The sequence below is a fragment of the Nerophis ophidion genome, linkage group LG15, assembly GCF_033978795.1.
Source record: "Nerophis ophidion isolate RoL-2023_Sa linkage group LG15, RoL_Noph_v1.0, whole genome shotgun sequence".
NCBI classification, from domain to species: Eukaryota; Metazoa; Chordata; class Actinopteri; order Syngnathiformes; family Syngnathidae; genus Nerophis; species Nerophis ophidion.
In genome coordinates, this window is record NC_084625.1 from 26,770,031 (window position 1) to 26,793,738 (window position 23,708).

Below are 23,708 nucleotides of genomic sequence, written 5' to 3' on the forward strand. Positions count from 1 at the left end.
TCATACGAACAGTTGGGTATTCAAAAACTGAGGCACCGCTGTGTTAAATTCTATTTTTTGATACTCACAAATTGTCACTACAGTGACTGCTTGAAAATTGTGAATGTGAACAGCGAATGTGAACCATGCCACCTGCCCCCACCAGGGACCACAGCTTATAATGAATGCTATATTAGTGTGAGCTAATCAGTCATGCCTGTTAGCAGTATATGTAATCACAAGTTGCGTAAAATCTGAATTTACAGCCGGTTTAAACTCTCAACTATGCGCCCCCCACGCGACTAGTTTTTTTCGGATAGGGTGTCTGTAGCGAGCACATGTTGCAAAGAAGTCTAGTCTTAAACATCCGTTCAACTTCAGTGGGTTTTCATCCTACATCTTTTTCTGCCTTTTTTTACTTAACTCGCTCAAAATGCATCCAGCTCTGTAAATTGATGGGAAACAATTAAGATGTGACAGCAACACTATATTCCTGGTTAAAATGACAGAATTCAGATGTTTGTGTGCGTGTTTCTTTGCACACACAGATCCCACTCATTATGTGCCCTTCCATGTTAGACCCTACAGTCAAACTACAGCAGAGACTAAAAGACTCCTGACCCTACACATAGAAATGCCTGCAGGAAACACACACACGCACACACAGACTCAAATTCTGCCGCAGGAAACGGCACAGGGGAATTCCTGCCAGGCCAGGGCAGATTATTTCCACCCCCCCTCGCTTCCTGTTCCTCCATTACACCCCGTCTTCCCTCACCTCTCTAGGCTAGCCCCCATTCCGTGTCTGTACCCTCTCCTCCTCTTCTTCCTCCTCAGGCTTTTGTGTGGAATTGTATATCATACTAACAGACAATTTATGTTATCCTTCCATTGTTGGCATTTAGCCTGTTTATTTTATTACAGCATCATTTAATTTGTTCCCATTTTGTTTTTCCCTCCCTTTCATGTCAGCAATTACCACAGTTTTATATGCTAAATAAGATATTGGGAATATCCACAAAAGTTACCTCATACTTGCTGTTTGTTAGGGTGTAAAGTATTTATTTCATTGATTTGGGTGACTGTTTCCATCCCAAATGAGTCTCATGATCTTTTACCCTGCATGGACTGAGTGGTTATCAGTCCATTGTTGCGCCGCTCATTGTGTAGGCCCTTGTTGATAAATAGACGCAGACCTCATCCTCTCCCTCTAATCATATTTACTGCGCACACTTTCAAAGACCACTTGGATATGTCAAATGATCTCGCTGCTCAGGGTGAGCACCAGAGTCGGAAAAAAAGGGGGTGTAGACCTGCTGAAAGTCTGCCTGTATAATCAATTGACCTGATTGATAATACTTTATAAGGTTATTTTGTGTGTGTGTGTGTGTGTGTGTGTGTGTGTGTGTGTGTGTGTGTGTGTGTGTGTGTGTGTGTGTGTGTGTGTGTGTGTGTGTGTGTGTGTGTTCCCACGCCCGCCGCTTCGGGTTTATGTGTGCGCACAAGTGATATCCGACCCTGGCAGCTCTGCCTCTCTCAGTCAACACAGTCCTCTGGAATGTTAATGAAAGACAACAAAGGATTTACCTATCTATCTTCTTATTGTTAGTATTATTTATTTTTTACGTAGTTTCTATTAATTTTTTATTGCTTTATTGGTAAATTTCCTGTTTTTCAGTCATGACATAGATTTTTTTTTTTGTTTGGTTTATTTGTTTTTTAGCAAGTTAAAATAAGGAACATCATATGGTTACATTTGCACCATTTAACCAAATAATAAAGTAGCAGAGCTTATTTGCCTTCCACCTACTGCAAATCTATTTTCGATCATTCATTCACATCTTGTTAAAAAATATTTTTATTTCAATTGTGTTCACTTCCTGTGTTAAAAAGAAAAATGATTGTAAGCAATAACAATCTTGTGCAGTTTTAAAGAAAAAGTTTAAAGTAAGGATAAAAGTAAGAGTTTTATAAGAATATTGAATAAGAAGAACATGAAAATAAGAAATGGAATATAATTTAGTTAGAATACATGAAGACAAACAAGGTAAATAAAGCAAAGACAATTGCAAAATAATGTGAATTCTGGGGGAATATTTTGATTGAATCGCACTATTAGATTTTTTTTTATATGAAGTAAGTAACACCTTACTGTAATTACACTTGGCGTAATCAACATTATAGGCTTTTGTTTAATAATCAATCAATTTAGAAGCGCAGTTTTTTGATGCTTTTTTGTAATGGCCATTTATGTATTTATATTTATGTTCATCGCAATAAATTTGAATATTTATGTAAATTTTTTTTTTTTATTAGCGGCTCAAAATAATTAAATAGATTTTTAAAATATTTCACTCTGTTTAGTAAATCTGTAGAATACAAAAACTTTATTTTTTTAATTGAATTACTGAAATGAATTAAGTTTTCAAAGATTGTCTAATTTATGGTAATACACGTGTATATGTGCATCTTTCTTATCAACTTACAGTAGATTTATTATAAATTGTCAAATTTAGCAGACTTATATAAAAAAATACGATAAAAAATTGTCCACTACTGGTCACGCAACTGTTTGTGGCTTTGGGGCATACTTTTCGCCAGCTTGTCATACCAGGTTACTTCCTTCACTGAGTATAAGTTATTTGTTTCTTACATCTGTTGCACTCTGCAAGAGGAAAACTATCACATTCTTATGGTGTGTGTGTGAACATGTGGAGCTATTTAATTTCTATAAAACAATATGAAGGTTGATGGAATTCCAAACCAGTCTGTATTTCTTAATTTATTGTTGAAAATAATTCCAGTATTAGAAGAGTGACGAGCTCTGCTGGCAAAGGCATTGTGACTTGCTGGTGTGGGAAATTGTGTTATCATATCATAACATGGTTTGGTCTTCATTCAGTAGTGTTGCATTTCAGACACCTTTAACGGAAAACACCTGCTGCCTGCGGTCAGAAATACCGCCACAAACGTGGTTAGAGGGGAAAAAAGTTGTAAATAACTTAATTTGCAATATTTTCTCTCTAACACAAATGTTTACTTTTCGTTTGAATTGTCAATTGAACGTAAACAAAAGGAAGCTGTGTTTTAAAAAGATTTACAAGCGGTAGAAAATGGATGGATGCATGGGCACAGACTCGTTCTTGTCGCAGTTTACAGTTGTACCCACAAATAAACTAAGGCCCAAAACATTAGCATTAGCGGAAAGCAGCTTGAAGGCAGGTTTCAGTGGAGCTCTGCTATCTCCTCCTTTGGCTGGTTGGGTCTGTTAACTGCCACTCATTGCGGAAGTCTGGCTAAACTGTCACCAGCTTTCATGTGATCATTTCCCAATGAAACCCCGAGGGGAGAGGCTCTGGGGGAGGGGTAGAAGCGTAGGCATCACCAATAGGTCTATTAGAATTGATGCATATTTTACAGCCTGTGTAACCGACGGTTTGTTTAAAAAAAAAAAAAAAGTTTTTGTGCACGTGTCTGCCTGTAAGGTGTCAGGCTGTGGGGTGTTCATGTGAGGTGTAAATGCGCGCCGGCAACCGGTTGCCACCTCGGGGGTGCGAGAGGAGGCTTGGCGGTGTGCACGTTGGAGAGGGTGTAAATTGAGCAGCGATGGTCCGAGGAGGAGGGTATGATTGGATGAAACAATGAGACCTTGTGCACTCGGGCACGAGGCACTTAAGACACACTGCTCCAAACTTCAGCTGGCTGAATTCTTTTTTCTCCCTCATCTCTCCTCCATCACTCTCTTTGTATTTGTGACGCTTTCATCTTAGAGTGATCCTTTGAAATGTAATGCTCTCTTTCCTTCACACAATTCTACTCCCCCGGCCGTGTCCCAATGATTTTGTCACTATCTCTTTGGAAATAATTCCTGCATTGGTTACATGTTTTAACATCTTGGTTGCCCTGGTTATTTTCAGCTTTTCCCTTATTTAGTCTTACTTATATCATATTTCCTCTTTTTTTTTTGTTTTACCCCCGTTGTCAATACTCAGAAACACAAAGAGCGGGACAGACACAAACCCAAACACAGGAAGACCTCCATGGACATGTCCCCCTCCCTTGTTCTTCCAAACATCATGATCCCAGAGAAGGTGAGGAGCAGCCTTCTACTTTTTCCTTTGGAGAACTGCTCTTCAAGTTTAGGTTTTTACCAAACATTTTTTCTAGATTGGACCCCCTTTGTGTATTTTACTGGATAAAGCTAAATTTCTGGACCAAAGAATTGCCCAAGCAGGGTATTTTTCTACTTTGTCCTATATTTCCCAGCTAATAATTTATCATCTCAAATTTTAGGAGGTGGGTTGAGATGGAGGCAAATAATTTAATATATTTTGACCTTGGCCTAGTAATGTGCTTTGAGGGCCATCTCAGGCTGTGTCTCAAATTGAATACTTCCGTCTGTAAACATCCATATGTGTACAAATGTACAATGTAGGAATGTGAATCTTTCAGCAACTCATGATTTGATCAGATTCTTGGGGTACAATTCAATTCAGAATTATTCTCGATTCAAACCAATTCTTGCTTACCAGACAATACTATTTTTGTACTTTGGAAAAAAATTATGAGCTAGACAAATAACTAAGAAATTGATATACAACTTTAAAAAGTGGTTACAGTCATCGCTCTTATCGCGGTTAATTGGGATCAGACATGAACACAATATAATGATTTCCGTCAAGTAGAATTATTAATAAATCAAATATTTTCTTAATTAGAGCATATAAAAAAACAATTATAACCTCCTAAATGTGTTTTTTTAGACATGTTTACAGCCCTCTCTCATCCTATTTAGTAGCCTTGAGTTTGTACTAAGTTAGCCTTGAGTTTGTACTGTACTTATCGGTAGCCCCAAGAATCCTACAGGCGTCATTGATGTGTTTGTCACCCTACATCACATCCAGGATAAATCCCCTTATGTTAGAACAGACTCGAGTGCTGAAACCACTGGCATAACTTATTCTGCACAACATTGGTCAACTTGCTGGCCTTAGCTACACCATTAGTTGTGAGGTTACTAGATTAGCATTCCATGTTTGCTTTTCATGTCTGCGTTGTCGTTCCATATCAATCACGTCCAAGTTGTGTTATGGATGTGGAAGTGTATCAAAGGAGTTCATCACCACTTTGACCGGGCATTTGCTGCGAGTTTATAGCAGTCTCAGGTCGCCTTCTGAAGGGCTGTGCCGAATTTCCTATGCTACTTCCGCTGTTGTCATCTGATGTCGTTCACATTAACGTTTCACCAATGTGGAGATGGGATATCAATGCAGCAGAAGATTGAACATATAGTATTATCAAAATAAGGTTTATTGGCCAAGTATGTTTGACAAACAAGCAATTTCACTTGGTACAATGTAAAAAATATATATTAACAATAACTCAAATGTTAACAATTACTTAGATAGCTAGTATGTGCAAGGCTAATAAAAAGAGTGCAGTGGTGAATAGAGCAAAATAAACATTAAAAGTAATTTAGCCTAAAAACATGTAGAATATGCTTTTTAAAAATTATGTAATGTGGTGAAGCTGTGAGATCTGATAAAGTGTTTAGTATCTTTCCTATTACTTATCTGAACTCAATAAAATGTTTAACAGGTTTAGATTTCAGCATATGAAAGGTGTTAGAACAATTTTGTATTTTAACTGACTTAAAATATTTACCATAAGTGGTCAGTTATGTCTGTAGCACACTCATACAGATCAATAAAGCACAAACATTCACTCACTCACTCACACGTATGTATGATGTTGCAAACATGACAGGACATGTTCTGAATATTTACTCTATCATAGTCTGATGTTGTGATCTTACGGTTGGAACGGGTTTTACTGCATTTGCAAGTTGTATTTTTTTTTATATCACTGATTTATGTCTGCACGTAAATTTGATACTGAAATAAAGCGGAAAGTCTAACTCACATTACTAACCAGTATTGAAATATAAAAAAAAAATTCAACCAGCTATTGTGCCTAATTTTTGAGGGAATCTCGTGTAGGTCCTCAAGTGTGTCAATAAGACACGCAGACACACAGGGAACATTAGCGCTGCCAGTTCAAGCAAGCCATTGTAACCTAACCGCATTGAATTTTTCATGTTAAGCTATTTCTTACCCAATTATAGAATCTGAAGTGCACCCCAAACATTTGCCTTTAGTAAAAACAGGCTGACTGTATTGTTTTCTTCTTGATGCTGAACCATTCACATCTAAAGCTAGAGAGCTACCGCTCGTAGTGCACTGGAACAAAATTCTACAGAGATTGTTATATGACAGACAGCAAGTGCAGCGAGTAAGCACTGAGGTGGTGTAAAGAACATATTTTTGAAAAATTAGGGCGCCAATTCTGAATCCTAATCAATAAGATTTGCGATTCAGATGTGAATCGATTTTTATCCAGCACCCACAGTACACTGCGTAGTTCCTGGAGGCAGTCATTTTGACTTTGAAGGGCTGTCCTAAATCAATTATTGTTGTTGCACACTTAACAGATATGGCTATCTTATTTAGTAGTTATTCCATTATTTTTATTCGTCTTATTTTTAATTGTAAATTGTCACCACTCAAGTTAATCCCTTGCCCCATCTTCTACGAAGTCAAGATGGCTACTATTCAGAGTTATTTGCTGCATACTTGCCATTCGAGGCATGTTGAGTGCAACATCATGGTACTGACGGCGCAATGCATTTTGGCATATGCACACTTATGCGCTCGAAACGCGAAGTGTGACTATGGAAGTGCGCGAGTTGAGACACAGCCATAGATTTGATGTTTTTTTCTGCTCCTGTGCTAACCATGCCTCACTCCTGCAACGACCATTCATTCTTCCTTTTCTCCTTCCTTTCGTCCTCTTCCAGCCCTACAGCAGTAGCGGTTCAGTGGGAGGGGGCGTCCCGCTACCAGCAGCCTTGCAGAAGCGACTAGATGAAGGTAGCGCTCGTTTCACCAACGCCAACTTTCAGGAAGTTTCATCCACTCATTCCGTCGGGAGCTCCAAGGACTGTCTGGCTACAGACCCCGGGAAGGTGCCGTCAGACATGAAGAGCAAGAAGAACGCCAGCGGAAGTCACACAGTGGGACAGAGGTGCGGGCGGAAGTCGCTCACCTCCTCAGGGAAAGCCCTCCCCTCCACCGTAGTAACCATGGCAACCTCCTCCACATCTGCCTCTGTGTCCAGTGGGCCTTTCCACCAAGGTAAAATTGATAGCTGCAAATGTTCCTGTATGTTAATCTGGACCCAACAGGGAATTATTCTTGCAGTTAGAAACATGGCAACAAAATGACGGATACCACTGCGTGCGTGTGTGTGTGTTTATACTGTGTGACTAGATTCTGACCAGACACCAGACTTTTTTTGTGTGGCCTTGATAACGGTGTTTTGTCTCCGGCCTCTGGCTCCTGTAATCTGGGGCCCTGTCTGAGAAAAGACACAAACGCAGAACATGTGGGGAGGTCAGCGCCTGAAAGAGTCGGTGCTTACACTAAGCTCTTGTGTTTTCTATAATCAGAACCTTGAGCTCTCATCAGGTGTGTGTTTTGTCGGTCGAAGGAGTAGCGTATGTATGGATCCGCCTGCGTGCTTCCTCTGTGGGAGGACTACATAAAGATGCAAGCAGGGTTATAGTGGAGATTGATAAAAAAAAAAAGAAACTCTTGTTTCGGTTATCTTGTTTCTGCTGTTCCCACAGTGATGCACAGGAGAGTAGCATTGAGACATTCATACCCTTAATGTCTGCTTCTTCTTGTCTTTTATTGGATCTTCCATCTTCACTGGTCTTATCCCGTTTCCTCTGCCTTTTCGTACTTACACCTGTCCCAGGGCTGCTGTTGACAAGTGCCAGCAAGGCGCCCTCTGCCCCCTCCTCCTCCGACTTTTTGAGCTTCTCCGACGCTTCCCTGCGCCCGGGAGGCGGGACTACCTTCTCCTCGCCGCCATCTTTCAGCAGCTGCCTTGTGAAGCCCAGCTCGGAAGGCGGCGCTTCAGAGGGAACGACAAACCTGTTTGGTTCGCTCGCAACTACCGCCGTGGCAGGTGATACTTTTATCGTAGCAGTTTTACCAACTTTGATTTATGCAGTGCGACATCACATTAGCAGGTGACACTTTTCATCTGGAGCAAGCTTCATACCATGTGACCTTTTTTAATATAGAAAGCCATCAGAACCTCTTCTGGTTGCAAAGACAAACCTGCAGTATTGCATTTATTGTGTAAGACGTTAAGTAGTCAGTTTTAGAAAGTTAACACAATCTTGGCTTTTATGATGACATGCCTTTCATCTGACACTTTTAAGAGCGTCTCTTTCCTCAAGCATTCCACACAAGTGAACCTCCTTCCCTTCTCTCCCTTTCCCCATGGCTAAACTCAAAAGAAACCACACTTAAAATATTCAGTGCTTCTTTCTTATTATTGCAGTGGGCGGAAAGCTGTATGAGAATTCCCACAGTCTGTCAGCCAGCGAGACGACAAGCCTCAGTGGGTCCGCTGCCTACAAGCGGCCCCAGTCCTCCAGCACCGGACCGGGGATCACCGGGGCGGCCGTAGGCGGGTTGGGAGGGGAGGATGGCGTAAAGAAGAAAAAGAAAGGCAACTGGCGCAACAGATTTGGACCTTGCTTCACCACAGACGTCAAGCCGTCAGAGTCTGCACCCTCCCTTACTCTCCCCATCTCCTCCACTGGCAACACTTCGTCCTCCGCTGCCTCTCCTTCCTCGTCCTCAGCGCTCTCTAGTCGGCCCGGCTTAGTTTCAAGTGGTGGCTTAGGAGTGGGAGGAGGTGCGGAGAGGGCTCTTGGTGTGATAGGTGTCGGCGGCGGGATTCAGAAGTCACCCTCACTACTCAGGAATGGGTCAGGTGAGGAGAATACCAAAACATAACATACCTTACATGCTGCTTTTTTTTTTGAGTAATAATCCCAAGTCCAGATGTATTTTGATTAGTGTCTTGTTTTAAAATAGATTTTAAAAAAAATATTTAGTCCAAAGTGTAGCCATAACACAATTTTTCAACGGCCTGTTTCTAAAAATATTTCTACAAAAAAAACACATGAAAAGTGGAATACATACGCGCATAGGTGTAAAGTAACAGGAAAAATTTGAAATGTTGACACTAGAAACTAAGTATCTAGGTCAATATTGATACATATAACTTCAGCTTCTCAAGAACAATACAGATAACTGATTAAGTCATTTATTGCCATTATTTTAGCGCACCTTTTGTGGCAGGCTTTCAAAACACTGTTATAGTGACGATGGTGGTTCAGGCGGCTGATTAGGTTTGACGTGTTGAAGCACAATGTTTTTTTCCGCCTCCTTGCAGAATTTTTGCAGAACAGTTGGTGCAAATAGCACACAAAATGTCATCCTCTTATTAAACAGTGAAACAGTCCAACACGATCAACGTCATGTTTGTTTACAATGCGCTCAGGAAATGTTTTCAAAAAGGAGAGCTTGATTTCTGCCACCTACTCCACCTACAGTATAGTACGGGTGATATCACCTGATTGGAACAATTTTTTATTAAATCGGTTATTGGAGGTATTCTTCACTCTTATCAGATTTATCAATGTGACGTCATAATTCCACATAACAGCATTGTAAATATCCATCCAGTATTAATCATGCACCCCAATTAATAACAACAAAGCTGACATGCAGGTTGTTTTTCTTTCAAAAAATCTAATTTTAAAGATATTAAAATGGCTGCCGCATCCTTTGATTATTCAGTGTGTTGCCCTCAGTGGAAAATGTTTGGATACCCCTGGTTTAGAAGTTGTAAAACAGGACAGCTAGCCTTAAAAGGTCATTGGTTTTGAACCCCTCAACAAGCAGGCAAAAAAACTTGGGCTGAGTTATTGAATGTGCCCTTACCTCGACCAAGGCATCTAATGCCAACTGTTTCACGGGTGCTGTAGCTGTGGCTTCCCCTGTGCATGTGTGCGCGCCTATGTGTGTGTGCGCGCTCTTGATTTCAACAAAGCCATTTTTAACAAAGACACTAAAGGACAAACCACTGAACGGCAAAGCAAGCATATTTGAATTTTTTTTTATGTATGTACAAACCCTGTTTCCATATGAGTTGGGAAATTGTGTTAGATGTAAAAATAAACGGAATACAATGATTCGCGAATAATTTTCAACCCATATTCAGTTGAATATTCTACAAAAACAACATATTTGATATTCAAACTGATAAACATTTTTTTTGCAAATCATTAACTTTAGAATTTGACGCCAGCAACACGTGACAAAGAAGTTGGGAAAGGTGACAATAAATACTGATAAAGTTAAGGAATGCTCATCAAACACTTATTTGGAACATCCCACAGGTGTGCAGGATAATTGGGAACAGTTGGGAGCCATGATTGGGTTTAAAAACAGCTTCCATGAAATGCTAAGCAATTCACAAACGAGGATGGGGTGAGGGTCACCACTTTGTAAGCAAATTGTCGAACAGTTTTAGAACAACATTTCTCAACAAGCTATTGCAAAGAATTTAGGGATTTTACCATCTACGGTCCGTAAAATCATCAAAAATTTCAGAGAATCTGGAGAAATCACTGCACGTAAGCGATGATATTACAGACTTTTGAATCCCTCAGGCGGTACTGCATCAAAAACCGACATCAATGTGTAAAGGATATCACCATATGGGCTCAGGAACACTTTATAAAACCACTGTCAGTAACTACAGTTGGTCACTACATCTGTAAGTGCAAGTTAGAACTCTACTATGCAAAGCCAAACCCATTTATCAACAATATCCTGAAACGCCGCTGGCTTGGCTAGGCCCGAGCTCACCTAAGATGGACTGAAGCAAAGTGGAAAGGTGTTCTGTGGTCTGACGAGTCTACATTTCACATTATATTTGGAAACAGAGGACGTGGTGTCCTCCAGAACAAAGAGAAAAATAACCATTCGAATTTTATAGGCGCAAAGTTCAAAAGCCAGCATCTGTGATGGTATGGGGGTGTATTAGTGCCCAAAGCATGGGGATCTTACACATCTGTGAAGGCACCATTAATGCTGAAAGGTACATACAGGTTTTAGAGCAACATTTGTTGTCATCCAAGCAACGTTATCATGGACGCCCCCTGCTTATTTCAGCAAGACAAGTGTTACAACAGCGTGGCTTTGTAAAAAAAGAGTGCGGGTACTTTCCTGGCCCGCCTGCAGTCCACACCTGTCTCCCATAGAAAATGTGTGGCACATTATGAAGCCTAAAATACGACAACGGAGACCCCGGACTATTGAACGACTGAAGCTCTACATAAAACAAGAATGGGAAAGAATCCCACTTTCAAAGCTTCAACAATTAGTTTCTTCAGTTCCCAAACGTTTATTGAGTGTTGTCAAAAGAAAAGGTGATGTAACACAGTGGTGAACATGCCCTTTCCCAACTACTTTGGTACGTGTTGCAGCCATAAAATTCTAAGTTAATTATTATTTGCAAAAAAAAATAAAGTTTATGAGATTAAACATCAAATAACTTGTCTTTGTAGTGCATTCAATTAAATATGGGTTGAAAAGGATTTGCAAATCATTGTATTCCGTTTATATTTAAATCTTTCACAATTTCCCAACTCATATGGAAACGGGGTTTGTATGTATGTATGTACTATATGTGTGTGTGTGTATATATATATATATATAAATATGTGTGTATGTATATATGTGTATGTATGTATGTATATATATATGTATGTATGTATATATATATGTATGTATGTATATATATATATGTATGTATGCGGTGAGGGATGCCGTCAAGCTGAAGAAGGAGTCCTATCGGGTCCTTTTGACTCATAGGACTCCGGAGGCAGTGGACAGGTACCGACAGGCCAAGCGGTGTGCAGCTTCAGCGGTCGCGGAGGCAAAAACTCGGACATGGGAAGAGTTCGGGGAAGCTATGGAAAACGACTTCCGGACGGCTTCGAAGCGATTCTGGACCACCGTCCGCCGCCTCAGGAAGGGGAAGCAGTGCACTATCAACACCGTGTATGGTGCGGATGGTGTTCTGCTGACCTCGACTGCGGATGTTGTGGACAGGTGGAAGGAATACTTCGAAGACCTCCTCAATCCCACCAACACGTCTTCCTATGAGGAAGCAGTGCCTGGGGAATCTGTGGTGGACTCTCCTATTTCTGGGGCTGAGGTCGCTGAGGTAGTTAAAAAGCTCCTCGGTGGCAAGGCCCCAGGGGTGGACGAGATCCGCCCGGAGTTCCTTAAGGCTCTGGATGCTGTGGGGCTGTCTTGGTTGACAAGACTTTGCAGCATCGCGTGGACATCGGGGGCGGTACCTCTGGATTGGCAGACCGGGGTGGTGGTTCCTCTCTTCAAAAAGGGGGACCGGAGGGTGTGTTCCAACTATCGTGGGATCACACTCCTCAGCCTTCCCGGTAAGGTTTATTCAGGTGTACTGGAGAGGAGGCTACGTCGGATAGTCGAACCTCGGATTCAGGAGGAACAGTGTGGTTTTCGTCCTGGTCGTGGAACTGTGGACCAGCTCTATACTCTCGGCAGGGTTCTTGAGGGTGCATGGGAGTTTGCCCAACCAGTCTACATGTGCTTTGTGGACTTGGAGAAGGCATTCGACCGTGTCCCTCGGGAAGTCCTGTGGGGAGTGCTCAGAGAGTATGGGGTATCGGACTGTCTTATTGTGGCGGTCCGTTCCCTGTACGATCAGTGCCAGAGCTTGGTCCGCATTGCCGGCAGTAAGTCGAACACATTTCCAGTGAGGGTTGGACTCCGCCAAGGCTGTCCTTTGTCACCGATTCTGTTCATAACTTTTATGGACAGAATTTCTAGGCGCAGTCAAGGCGTTGAGGGGTTCCGGTTTGGTAACCGCAGGATTAGGTCTCTGCTTTTTGCAGATGATGTGGTCCTGATGGCTTCATCTGACCGGGGTCTTCAGCTCTCGCTGGATCGGTTCGCAGCCGAGTGTGAAGCGACCGGAATGAGAATCAGCACCTCCAAGTCCGAGTCCATGGTTCTCGCCCGGAAAAGGGTGGAGTGCCATCTCCGGGTTGGGGAGGAGACCCTGCCCCAAGTGGAGGAGTTCAAGTACCTAGGAGTCTTGTTCACGAGTGAGGGAAGAGTGGATCGTGAGATCAACAGGCGGATCGGTGCGGCGTCTTCAGTAATGCGGACGTTGTACCGGTCCGTTGTGGTGAAGAAGGAGCTGAGCCGGAAGGCAAAGCTCTCAATTTACCGGTCGATCTACGTTCCCATCCTCACCTATGGTCATGAGCTTTGGGTCATGACCGAAAGGATAAGATCACGGGTACAAGCGGCCGAAATGAGTTTCCTCCGCCGTGTGGCGGGGCTCTCCCTTAGAGATAGGGTGAGAAGCTCTGCCATCCGGGAGGAACTCAAAGTAAAGCCGCTGCTCCTTCACATCGAGAGGAGCCAGATGAGGTGGTTCGGGCATCTGGTCAGGATGCCACCCGAACGCCTCCCTAGGGAGGTGTTTAGGGCACGTCCAACCGGTAGGAGGCCACGGGGAAGACCCAGGACACGTTGGGAAGACTATGTCTCCCGGCTGGCCTGGGAACGCCTCGGGATCCCCCGGGAAGAGCTAGACGAAGTGGCTGGGGAGAGGGAAGTCTGGGTTTCCCTGCTTAGGCTGTTGCCCCCGCGACCCGACCTCGGATAAGCGGAAGATGATGGATGGATGGATGGATGTGTATATATATGTATATATATATATGTATGTGTATATATATATATATACATATATATATATATATATATGTATATATGTATATATATGTGTATATATGTATATATACATATATATATGTATGTATGTATATATGTATATAAGGGGTGTAACAGTACACAAAAATTTTGGTTTGGTACGTACCTCGGTTTAGAGGTCACGGTTCGGTTCATTTTCGGTACAGTAAGAAAACAACAAAATATTAATTTTTTGGTTATTTATTTACCAAATTTCATAATGCGCCACACATTTTCGATGGGAGATTACAGGCGGGCCAGGAAAGTACCCGCACTCTTTTTTTTTTTTACGAAGCCACGCTGTTGTAACATGTGGCTTGGCGTTGTCTTGCTGAAATAAACAGGGGCGTCCATGATAACGTTGCCTGAAAGAAAACATATGTTGCTACAAAACCTGTATGGCCCATTCAGCATTAATGGCACCTTCACAGATGTGTAAGTTACCCATGCCTTGGGCACTAATGCACCCCCATACCATCACAGATGCTGGCTTTTGAACTTTGCACCTATAACAATCCGGATGTTTTTTTTACCTCTTTTTTTCTGGAGGACACCACGTCCACAGTTTCCAAATGTAATTTGAAATGTGGCAATGTCAGACCACAGAACACTTTTCCACTTTGCATCAGTGCATCTTAGATGAGCCCTTGCCCAGAGAAGCCGGCGGCGTTTCTGGGTGTTGTTGATGAATGGGCTTTGCTTTGCAGAGTAGTTTTAACTTGCACTTACAGATGTAGTGACCAACTGTAGTTACTGACAGTGGTTTTATGAAGTGTTCCTGAGCCCGTGTGGTGATATCCTTTACACACTGATGTCGGTTTTTGATGCAGTACTGCATGAGGGATCATAGGTCCGTAATATCATCGCTTACGTGCAGTAATTTCTCCAGATTGTCTGAACCTTAGGATGATATAACGGACTGTAGATGGTAAAATCCCTAAATTCCTTGCGATAGTTAGTTGAGAAATGTTGTTCCAAAACTGTTCAACAATTTGCTTACAAAGTGGTGACTCTCTCCCCATCCTGGTTTGGGAATTACTTAGCATTTCATGGAAGCTGTCTTTATACCCAATCATGGCACCCACCTGTTCTCAATTACCCTGCACACCTGTGGGATGTTCCAAATAAGTGTTTGATGAGTATTCCTTAACTTTATCAGTATTTATTGCCACATTTCCCAACTTCTTCGTCACATGTTGCTGCCATGAAATTCTAAAAGTAATGATTATTTGCACACAAAAAAAATGTTTACCAGTTTGAACATCAAATATGTTGTCTTTGTAGCATATTCAACTGAATATGGGTTGAAAAGTCATATGGAAACGGATTTGTATGTGTATGTATGTATATATATAAATATATATAATATATATATATATATATGTTTATATATATATATATATATATATATATGTATGTATATATATATATATAAGGAAATTACACTGATGCTATAAAATAATTCCCATCCCTCCATATGGATGCATCAAAGGCAGTAAGGTAATGTACCCATTTCTTTGGAAGAGATTGTGGTTGGCGGCAAAGTGATTAAAGTGCTGTATTTACTGTAAGACCAGTTAAAATATAGAAGTGCGCTCTTAATAGGGTTAGTCATTGCTACATAGCTGCAGCATCTTTCCGTTCTTCAGGCCCTTATGTTTGGTACTTCCATCCCATTTTCATCCAAATGATGATTATGACTCAAAATGACTGCCCATTTTCTTTGGACAGAAATATATTAACATTACCCCATAACAAGAGTTATACAAACCCTTGTAATTGGCTTCTTGCACTGCAATTTTGGCGTGTTTGTCAAGGTACAGAACTGTATGATATTTGCTAGCAATTTTCTTTGTGTTCAGTTGCTTGGCAACTGCTTTGGAGTTTCCCTCTGCTGGAGGAAATGGTTCAGTACAGCCATCAAATAGCCCACATTTTCTACTTACTTCCAGAATAACCACCTATTTGTTTATCCCCATTGTTTCTTACTTTGAGCTTTTCTCCCCTCTGCTTCCTGTCATCACTTGGTGACGCTCACCTGTTTTCCACATTGCAAATGATGCTTGGAAAGTGAGCCACAATTATGGCCAATACTAAAGAGAATCAGCCAACTGTGAACAGGGTGTCTCGTGTTGGGAGTCTGACTGCTGATTAAATATTTATCAGCTTTAACTTAACTATTAATGTCAGATTTTGTTATACTACACTTTATTGTCGTCAGTACAAGTGTCACCATTTTGTAACGTGATGATTTTATTTTACCTTTTCTAAAGAGATAAGCAAATTAAATGTAAAGTAATGCTTGATGAATAGAATAAAATAGCTTGCATGACAAAATGGATAAACAAGTGTATAACAGTGTTGATTAAGAAACCCTAAGGATTGTCTTATAATTACCAATGTCTGTTCTCCAAGTAAATATTTTCTCCAAGTAAATATATAAATATTATCAAGTGCTGTTTAAATTACATATATTTTAAATTAGATTAATCAGTTTTGAATTTGGATTAAATATGATTTGTTACTGGTTTTTACCCGCTTACATAATTAAAATTCACTTAGAAATTAGCCCAATCTTTGGACACATGCAATTTTATTGTCAGAATGTAATCCAGGAACATTTTCTAAAATGGTTTTACTTGAATACATGGCATTTATTTCCTCAAAACTTGGTAACCGTTAATTCTAAATTCTCATCTGGGTTTATTTAGAAGTGAAATTTGCCCTTTACACTGGCATATACAGTGTACTTACTTTTAGTGTAACCATCCGCAATTAGGGTAAAGGGGTGTGTATGGTCAAAATATATTGTGTGATTAATACGGTGTGTGTACATGTTTAATGCGTTATTTTTTTTGGTGATTAATCGCAAGTTAACTGCTTTTTTTTTTTACCAGCCCTAATATAAATATACAGTAGATGCTTAATCAAAGTAGGTAATCTAAACTAATTCCTGGTTCTACACATACATACGTTGTTTTACTGTTCTTTACGTCATATTTAATTCCATCCATCCATCCATTTTCTACCGCTTATTCCCTTTCGGGGTCGCGGGGGGCGCTGGCGCCTATCTCAGCTATAACCGGGCGGAAGGCGGGGTACACCCTGGACAAGTCGCCATCATATTTAATTACCACTATTAAAAAATATATGCTTAATGCTGTAATTAGCCCCTTTTTTCAAAGCCTCACATTTAAGGCAAAGTCATTTAAAAGCAAGTGGTGTTTGAAATTACAGTTGAGGGGACTTTAGGACACATTACTTGGTTGTATTCTGGTAGTCTGGGAAAAATGTATTTGCAATTCAATGAGTATCACCAGTCTGTTGCTTTTTGCTTCTCGCAGCGGTGTTTCATTTGTGACCAGTGTGAGGATGTGGTGGTTATACATGGTCTTACACACACACACACACACACACACACACACAAAGTGTGTGTGTGTGTGTGTGTGTGTGTGTTTGTGTTCGTCTTCCCCACTGTAAATATTTAGCTGAGGGTTAATGCAGGGCAGAAATGGGGAGGGTCCTTGGCCGCCATCATTCTGTCTGCCGACTCCATCGAGCTGATGGATAGATAGTTAGCTTGATAGATATGTGCTGGTGGGTGGTGAGAGGCAGGGGGTTAGTTTTTGGTTAGGTTAATGTTTGATGGCGGGGGGAGTTACAGATGGGTTTTGTGTTTGTTTGTGTGGAACATATGGGCTCGACATGCATGAATGTGTGTGTGTGTCTAAATAACAAACTTTATTTATAATTATATGTATTTTGTCTTATAGAGATCACAATTGTGTGTAAAGAGGTGAAGGTGTAAAATTAAGGTTAACATTAATGTCGTTAACATCTTCAACAATTTGGAATTTATGGGGAAAAAAAAACTTTTAAATTTTGTTATGTAAAAATAAATATGGCTTTTGGAGTTTATTTAAATGCATTTTGTTTTGAATCCATTGGACGTTGCCTGGTGGTCCGACTGCAAAACCATATTCTTTTTAATGTAAGCACACATGCGTTCACACACATCATAGTTGTTTTTTGTTTTTTTAGAGGGAGCTTCCGTGTGCTTGTTCTTGCCCTTCGAACCACAACATGATACCATGCATTTGCTTTGTCGGTCAACTTAACCGCCCATAAAAGGAAAACACTGTATGTCCTATGTAGAGCGAAAAGCAGCCTGACCTAATCACGGTGCCTATTTTAAAGCACACAGATGTGCTGAGCGGGAAAGCGAAAGGGAACAGGAGCTAACGCAGGGAGTAATCACGGCCAATATCTCCTATCAATCACAAGGATAAATAAGTCTGAGTTTCAGTTTCTTTGCATGTATTGCAAGCTTGCTTAAATATGAGTAGACATTATGTATTGTATTCAACAGTCATGCAGAGGGTTATTTAGAAATTACAGCAGACCAGATTAAGCAAATATAAATGAAATTTGATCTGTTGATGCATTCATTACAATGCCATCTTTTTTTTTTGCATTTTCATTGTTGACAATTTTCAAGCAAGACTAAAAAATTGTTGGTTTGGCCTCTTGTCCAGAGGAGTATATGCCCTCTGGGTGACTGCAACTCTTCTCTGCCCATTCATTTTTTAGGGTGCATATTACAACGTGTTATAAATAGTACGTAGGCCCACGTAGCGTTCATATCTCTCTTGCTTTTTCCCCCGCCATCATCTCTCTTCTTCCCTCGTGGCACAAAGATCTCTTGTTCCCCCAGTGAATGTATGCTGCCCTGAGCCATTCAGGCTTTTGTGGGTCTGGGGGGCCCTCTCCCCCGCCGCCACCACCACCTCCTCTGCTGGGGTCAAAGGGGGCCGGGGCAGGGCTTATCCCTGGTTAGTGGCTGAGCACGGGGGTGTGTGAGGGAAGCAGGCAGAGATAAGAGAATATGGCATGTGTGGAAAATGGGCTGTCTCGTTCTATGTGCAATAGAAAATTCCGTTGTTTTTTTTATCAGCATATTTTTTTACATTTGGGGGGGTTTCCTGCACATTTAAGTCTATTTAAATTATGTTTAATATTAACTCCCTAGCTCTGTTATTGAGGACTTGATTTGACTTGCTCATTTTCATTCATTCATTTCAGCACAAAAAAGCGTAATATTTGAAGAACAATAAAACTTACAAAGTTTATTGGCTTCAAACTATAATGAATGAGCCACACAATGAAATAGTTTTTTTTTTTTTAATTTGACATCCTTTTTATTAAATACCTTTTTTTGTGTTTGGTATTTAAATGCAAATTGTTTTAAATGCAAAGTGGTAGTGTAAGCATGTCCAAAACAAACCGACCACCACCATTTTTCACCCTAGAAATATAATAAATTTATTAAATTAGCAGAATCCACTGTGATGTTAGATGACAGTGAGAGGTGTCTATTTAAACAAAATGAAAAATGTGTATATTTTCATGCGCAGCCACCATTTGTAATTTTTATGTCAGATATTGATCGAAATCTCTAATCTTGGAGTGTTTTTTTGACCGTATACCTACAGGTGTTTTCTCTGGTGTTGATGCTTCCTTGGGGCCAGGAACTATCACCATGGGCGGAGTTCCCGCTGAGCACCCGCAACCCACGCCGTCCTTAACCCCTCCCTCTCCGTTCACTGCCACCGCACCGCTGACCAGCATGGCGGTCACACACGTAAGTCCCAAAAACATGAGTGCTCATCCTTCTGTTTGCCTCCCCAACACCAAAAACCACAGTTTATTCAAAAATATTTATTTTTTATTTTTACATCTTTACAATAAAGTGCAAATTGACTGCTGGACCGCAAATAAACCACCGTTCACTAATTAAATGTCTTCCATCGCAAATCTCATCTCCCACAGCACGTTAATTACACGCGAGACGTGCGCGTCCTGACCTTGTGTGAATTGTCTATTGTCAGTGAGTTATTGGACAGCTGATGGTACAGTGCACGCCGAGGGGTTTTCGGGTTTATTCAAGAAAGCTGGATACTCTTTTAATATACGATGGCCTTCATAATTACACTGAACAGCGTCACCACAAAAATGCGAAAATCATCCCTAACAACTGAATAGGCTACATACAACTGATACAGGTTTGTTGTTGAATAGTTTGTACAATGTGGAGATGGGGTTGTCACATAATAAACAGAGAATAAGGAAAAATTATATACAATAGTGAATATTTTTTAATTAACAATAAAATTGTAAATTTGTTGCAAGACAAAAAAATCGAAATTGCTGAAACCTGCTGAAAACTATTTCACTAAACAAAGTGTTTAATTGGGTTTCACTAATAACATTTTCAAAACATCTTTTAGTTCTTGCTATGTTAATGTTTGCTATTTTGTATCTTAAAAAAGCAGCATTTAAGTGCCCTAAAAGAGGCTGGGTGCACCTTATCTGTAGTCTGTAACCTCACTGTTCTGCTTTTCAAAACATTCTCAGAGAGCATTTTCTGTCACTGCCCACCCAATTCCATTTTTTTCTCTGTGTCCCCTCAGCACCTCTTTTTTTTTTCCGTCTGTCATTTGTTCGCTCATCCACCCTTTCTCTTTTTCCTCCCGCCCAATTCATCCATCGCTCTCCTTTTCCCTTCGTTGTCCTGTGATGTAATGACATCTGACAGGCACCACAGTAGGGATGGAATGGGCCGTAGAAAGTGTGTGTGTGTGTGTGTGTGTGTGTGTGTGTGTGTGTGTGTGTGTGTGCGCGCGCGTGCGTGTGCTTGGGGTGACCTTTTTTTTCAGGCCTGGCACTCATCTTAGCCAGTTCCGTCTGTTTAGGACAGGCAGGAGGCCTCGGGGAGCATAGAACACCACGGCTATTTGAGTTAAAGGTAGACCCATACAGAGAGTGTGTGTGTTTTTTGCCTGTATATCTTTGACACACAAAAGTTGACAAAGCGAAAAGATTCCGACATGCTTGTGTGTGTGTATTGAAGACAGCGCAAAGGCCATTTGCGATTTTCAGTCCACTAGCCAGCTCCTGGCTGCATGTTATTGGCTATCAGCCCGGGACAGAGAGAAGCAGAGCGTCTTTGAATGAAAAATGAATGTAAATGAAAAATGAATGTTGATGGGAAGGAGGCAGGAATATGGTGCTTGGAGGAGGAGGGGGAGTGAGGGGAAAATTTCTACTGATTTCAGTGAAGGGAAAATGGACAGCGGGTGGTGGTTGGTGGTGGCTGCTTCTTTGGTTTTTTCATTTGCAGGGAATTTTCCAGGATTTTTTCCATATTTGATGTTTAATTAGTAATGGGGGATAATGGCTGTCTCAACCCTTAAGGCAGGGGTCGGGAACCTTTTTGGCGGAAAGAGCCATGAGAGCCAAATATTTTAAAATGTATTTCCATAGACCCATATAATATTTTTTAACACTGAATACAACTAAATGCGAGAATTTTTAAATAAGACCAACATTTTTAGAGAATAATAAGTCTCTTATTCTTTTTAATAACATTGTTATTCTGAAGCTAACCAATCGTAGATCAAATGCTTTTACCTTTAAAGCCACTTATTTCACAGGTGTGGTAGGAAACGGTTGGATGGTTTTAAATGCATGACAATGTTTTATATTTTGAACGTTATTTTTGACACTGATTACCAGCGGAATTATTTCATTATGCCAGCTAAGATTTATCTGAGAGCCAGATGCAGTCATCCAAAGAGCCACATTTGGCTCCAGAGCCATAGGTTCCCTACCCCTGCCTTAAGATATCTTATTTGAGCAAATGTAAATGAGAGACCACAGCGCTTTCCATGACCCTTCATCCACCTCTAGTTTCCAGTTTTTTTTAGTCTATTTTAGAAATTCGCAGTATTCACGATAGTCATGATAAACAAAAAAACCAAACTGCGCATCTTTCAGTATTAATAAATCTGATAGGTAGCAAAACAGTAGGCCATTTTGTTCCTTCCCCTCCTGTCTGTCTCCGCCCTCTCACCCTCACCACACCCTTTGCTCCGTGGCCCCTATTTGGGGAAATACCTTAATTGGATTAAACTCTATGCATCAGTAACACTTTGTCAGTATGTTGGCGCCGTGGCGGTTCTCCAAAGGGCTTGGCGGGCCTCACGCGTGAAACAGAACACAATGGATGTGGCAACACAATATTCTTTAAACTTTTTTTCTATAGTTTTTTAAAAATGTTTTAGTAGAAAACAATCAGATTTGTTAAACCTGCAGATTTAATTTGTCTTTATTTATTTATGGACATACAAGGATGTCATGCACATACATTATCAATATCTCGTCATGAGCAGTGATGGAAATTAAAACACAAGTAGAAATCCCCACTTTTAAAAAAAATTATTTCTAGAAATGTTTAAATGTAAATTAGTTGGAACGATTATTCGACATAATCAACAACGTCGATTCTAGAAATTCATCAACAAAGATTTATTGTCAAATTGTAGCTTAATAGAGTTTTAATTGCTAGACCACCAGGAATGTTCATGTTTACACTTTTTTTCTTTCATATTAATAATTGGAGCAAAATAACACTAAAAGTATAGTACTGGATAAAAATATTTTTTGCATTTAATGTCATGTTAACAGGACATTTTGCACTTTAAAGCTGTTTTATTTTTCACTGTGGTTATATACTTTGAGGAATAAAATTAATATTTTGAATGTTTATTTTGTTATAATTGAATTCACTATAATAAATTGTATGAGTTAAAAAATCAAGACACTGTACAGCAGATCATAAGCAATAATCGTTTGACTAGTCCACTAATGTAAAAAATAATAATTGATGACTCGTCGACTATTAGCATAATTGTGAGTGGTAGTCCTTGTTTACATTGTTGTTTGAGGGAAATTTAAACACTTTTTCACACTACATCAAGGGTGTCCATTTGTAGCCCTTAGCCTGTTTATTATTGGCCATAGCTATATTATAAAAATTGAATTAATTCAATACTGAGATGTTATTAGATCTTATACTAATTTACTCTGTCACTTCTATCCCAAAGCTAAGATATGGATGTTTTATAATTTATATTGATGTACATTGGCTTGATGATAGCATTTTTAATGTAAAAAATGTATCAAATGTGCTACCATGAATTGATTTACGTGGACCCCGACCTAACAAGTTGAAAAACTTATTGGGGTGTTACCATTTAGTGGTCAATTGTACGGAATATGTACTGTACTGAGCAATCTACTAATGAAAGTTTCAATCGATCAAAGAAAAAATACCCACATCCTTTAAATTGTCATTGTATTTGGCCCTTTGCTGTTTTTGCAATGCTTTATTTAAAAAAACCACCTTTATAAAGGTAAGTACTCTATAATGTAAAATTGTTGCCATGACAGTGACAATCAATACAACAGCACAACAAAGCACCACAAAAAGGACATTCCTCATAACTCTACACAAACATTTAGTACATTTACACTAGAATTTTAAAAACACTTTTTGTATTTATTATGAAAAGCATTTTTAGGAAGAGACTTACAGTATTCGTGGGATTTCTACTAATTGCAGTACATTAAATACTCTATATGGAACATACAAATTAATGCTGTAGCTTACACTTTGAAACTATTTTAAAATATCAGACCATTACATTTCATTATAAATATCGCTTCATGTCAAAGAATGGCTTTTACTTTATATACTTGTTTTATTGCACAAAGCATCAAGCTGTATTGGCGTTTGTCTTAAAATGTTATTGTAAGTTTTCACTGTCTCTTTACTGCAGGTGAGCGGCCTTCCTGGGTCCGTCTTCAACATGGCACCCTCCCACATGTTCGGCAACCGGCTGAACCCCAACTCGGCCATGGCGGCGCTCATCGCCCAGTCGGAGGCCTCGCCTGCAGGTACGGCGCACACAACCATGTGACACAAGCATGTGTGTGTGAGAGAGATAGCGAGAGGGGGGGATAATGGATTGTCACCACCCCCTTCTCGTGGTCCTGCGGTAAGGTCAAGGGTCAATGCTGGTGAAATTTTCAAACTCCTCCCTGCCGGCTCGAGTGACACTCCATCATCAACTTCCTTTTTTCCCCATGAACAAT

General features: G+C 40.3%; 1 protein-coding gene across 6 annotated transcripts in view; it reads left to right on the forward strand.

Moving 5' to 3' along the window:
- mllt10 (MLLT10 histone lysine methyltransferase DOT1L cofactor) overlaps nucleotides 1–23,708 on the forward strand; it is an 85,684-nt gene that overhangs the window by 52,951 nt on the left and 9,025 nt on the right. For 4 of the 6 annotated variants that reach the window (XR_009809825.1, XM_061921945.1, XM_061921946.1 and 1 more), the window contains 6 exons: nucleotides 3,972–4,070; nucleotides 6,836–7,172; nucleotides 7,798–8,010; nucleotides 8,392–8,829; nucleotides 19,205–19,353; nucleotides 23,393–23,510. Coding sequence is in view for 5 of the 6 variants with exons in the window: in XM_061921945.1 (XP_061777929.1) it covers nucleotides 3,972–4,070; nucleotides 6,836–7,172; nucleotides 7,798–8,010; nucleotides 8,392–8,829; nucleotides 19,205–19,353; nucleotides 23,393–23,510 (1,354 nt within the window). In the remaining variant the exon portion in view is untranslated. The remainder of the gene's footprint in view (nucleotides 1–3,971; nucleotides 4,071–6,835; nucleotides 7,173–7,797; nucleotides 8,011–8,391; nucleotides 8,830–19,204; nucleotides 19,354–23,392; nucleotides 23,511–23,708) is intronic. The other 2 variants (XM_061921949.1, XM_061921948.1) reach the window with 2 other exon arrangements.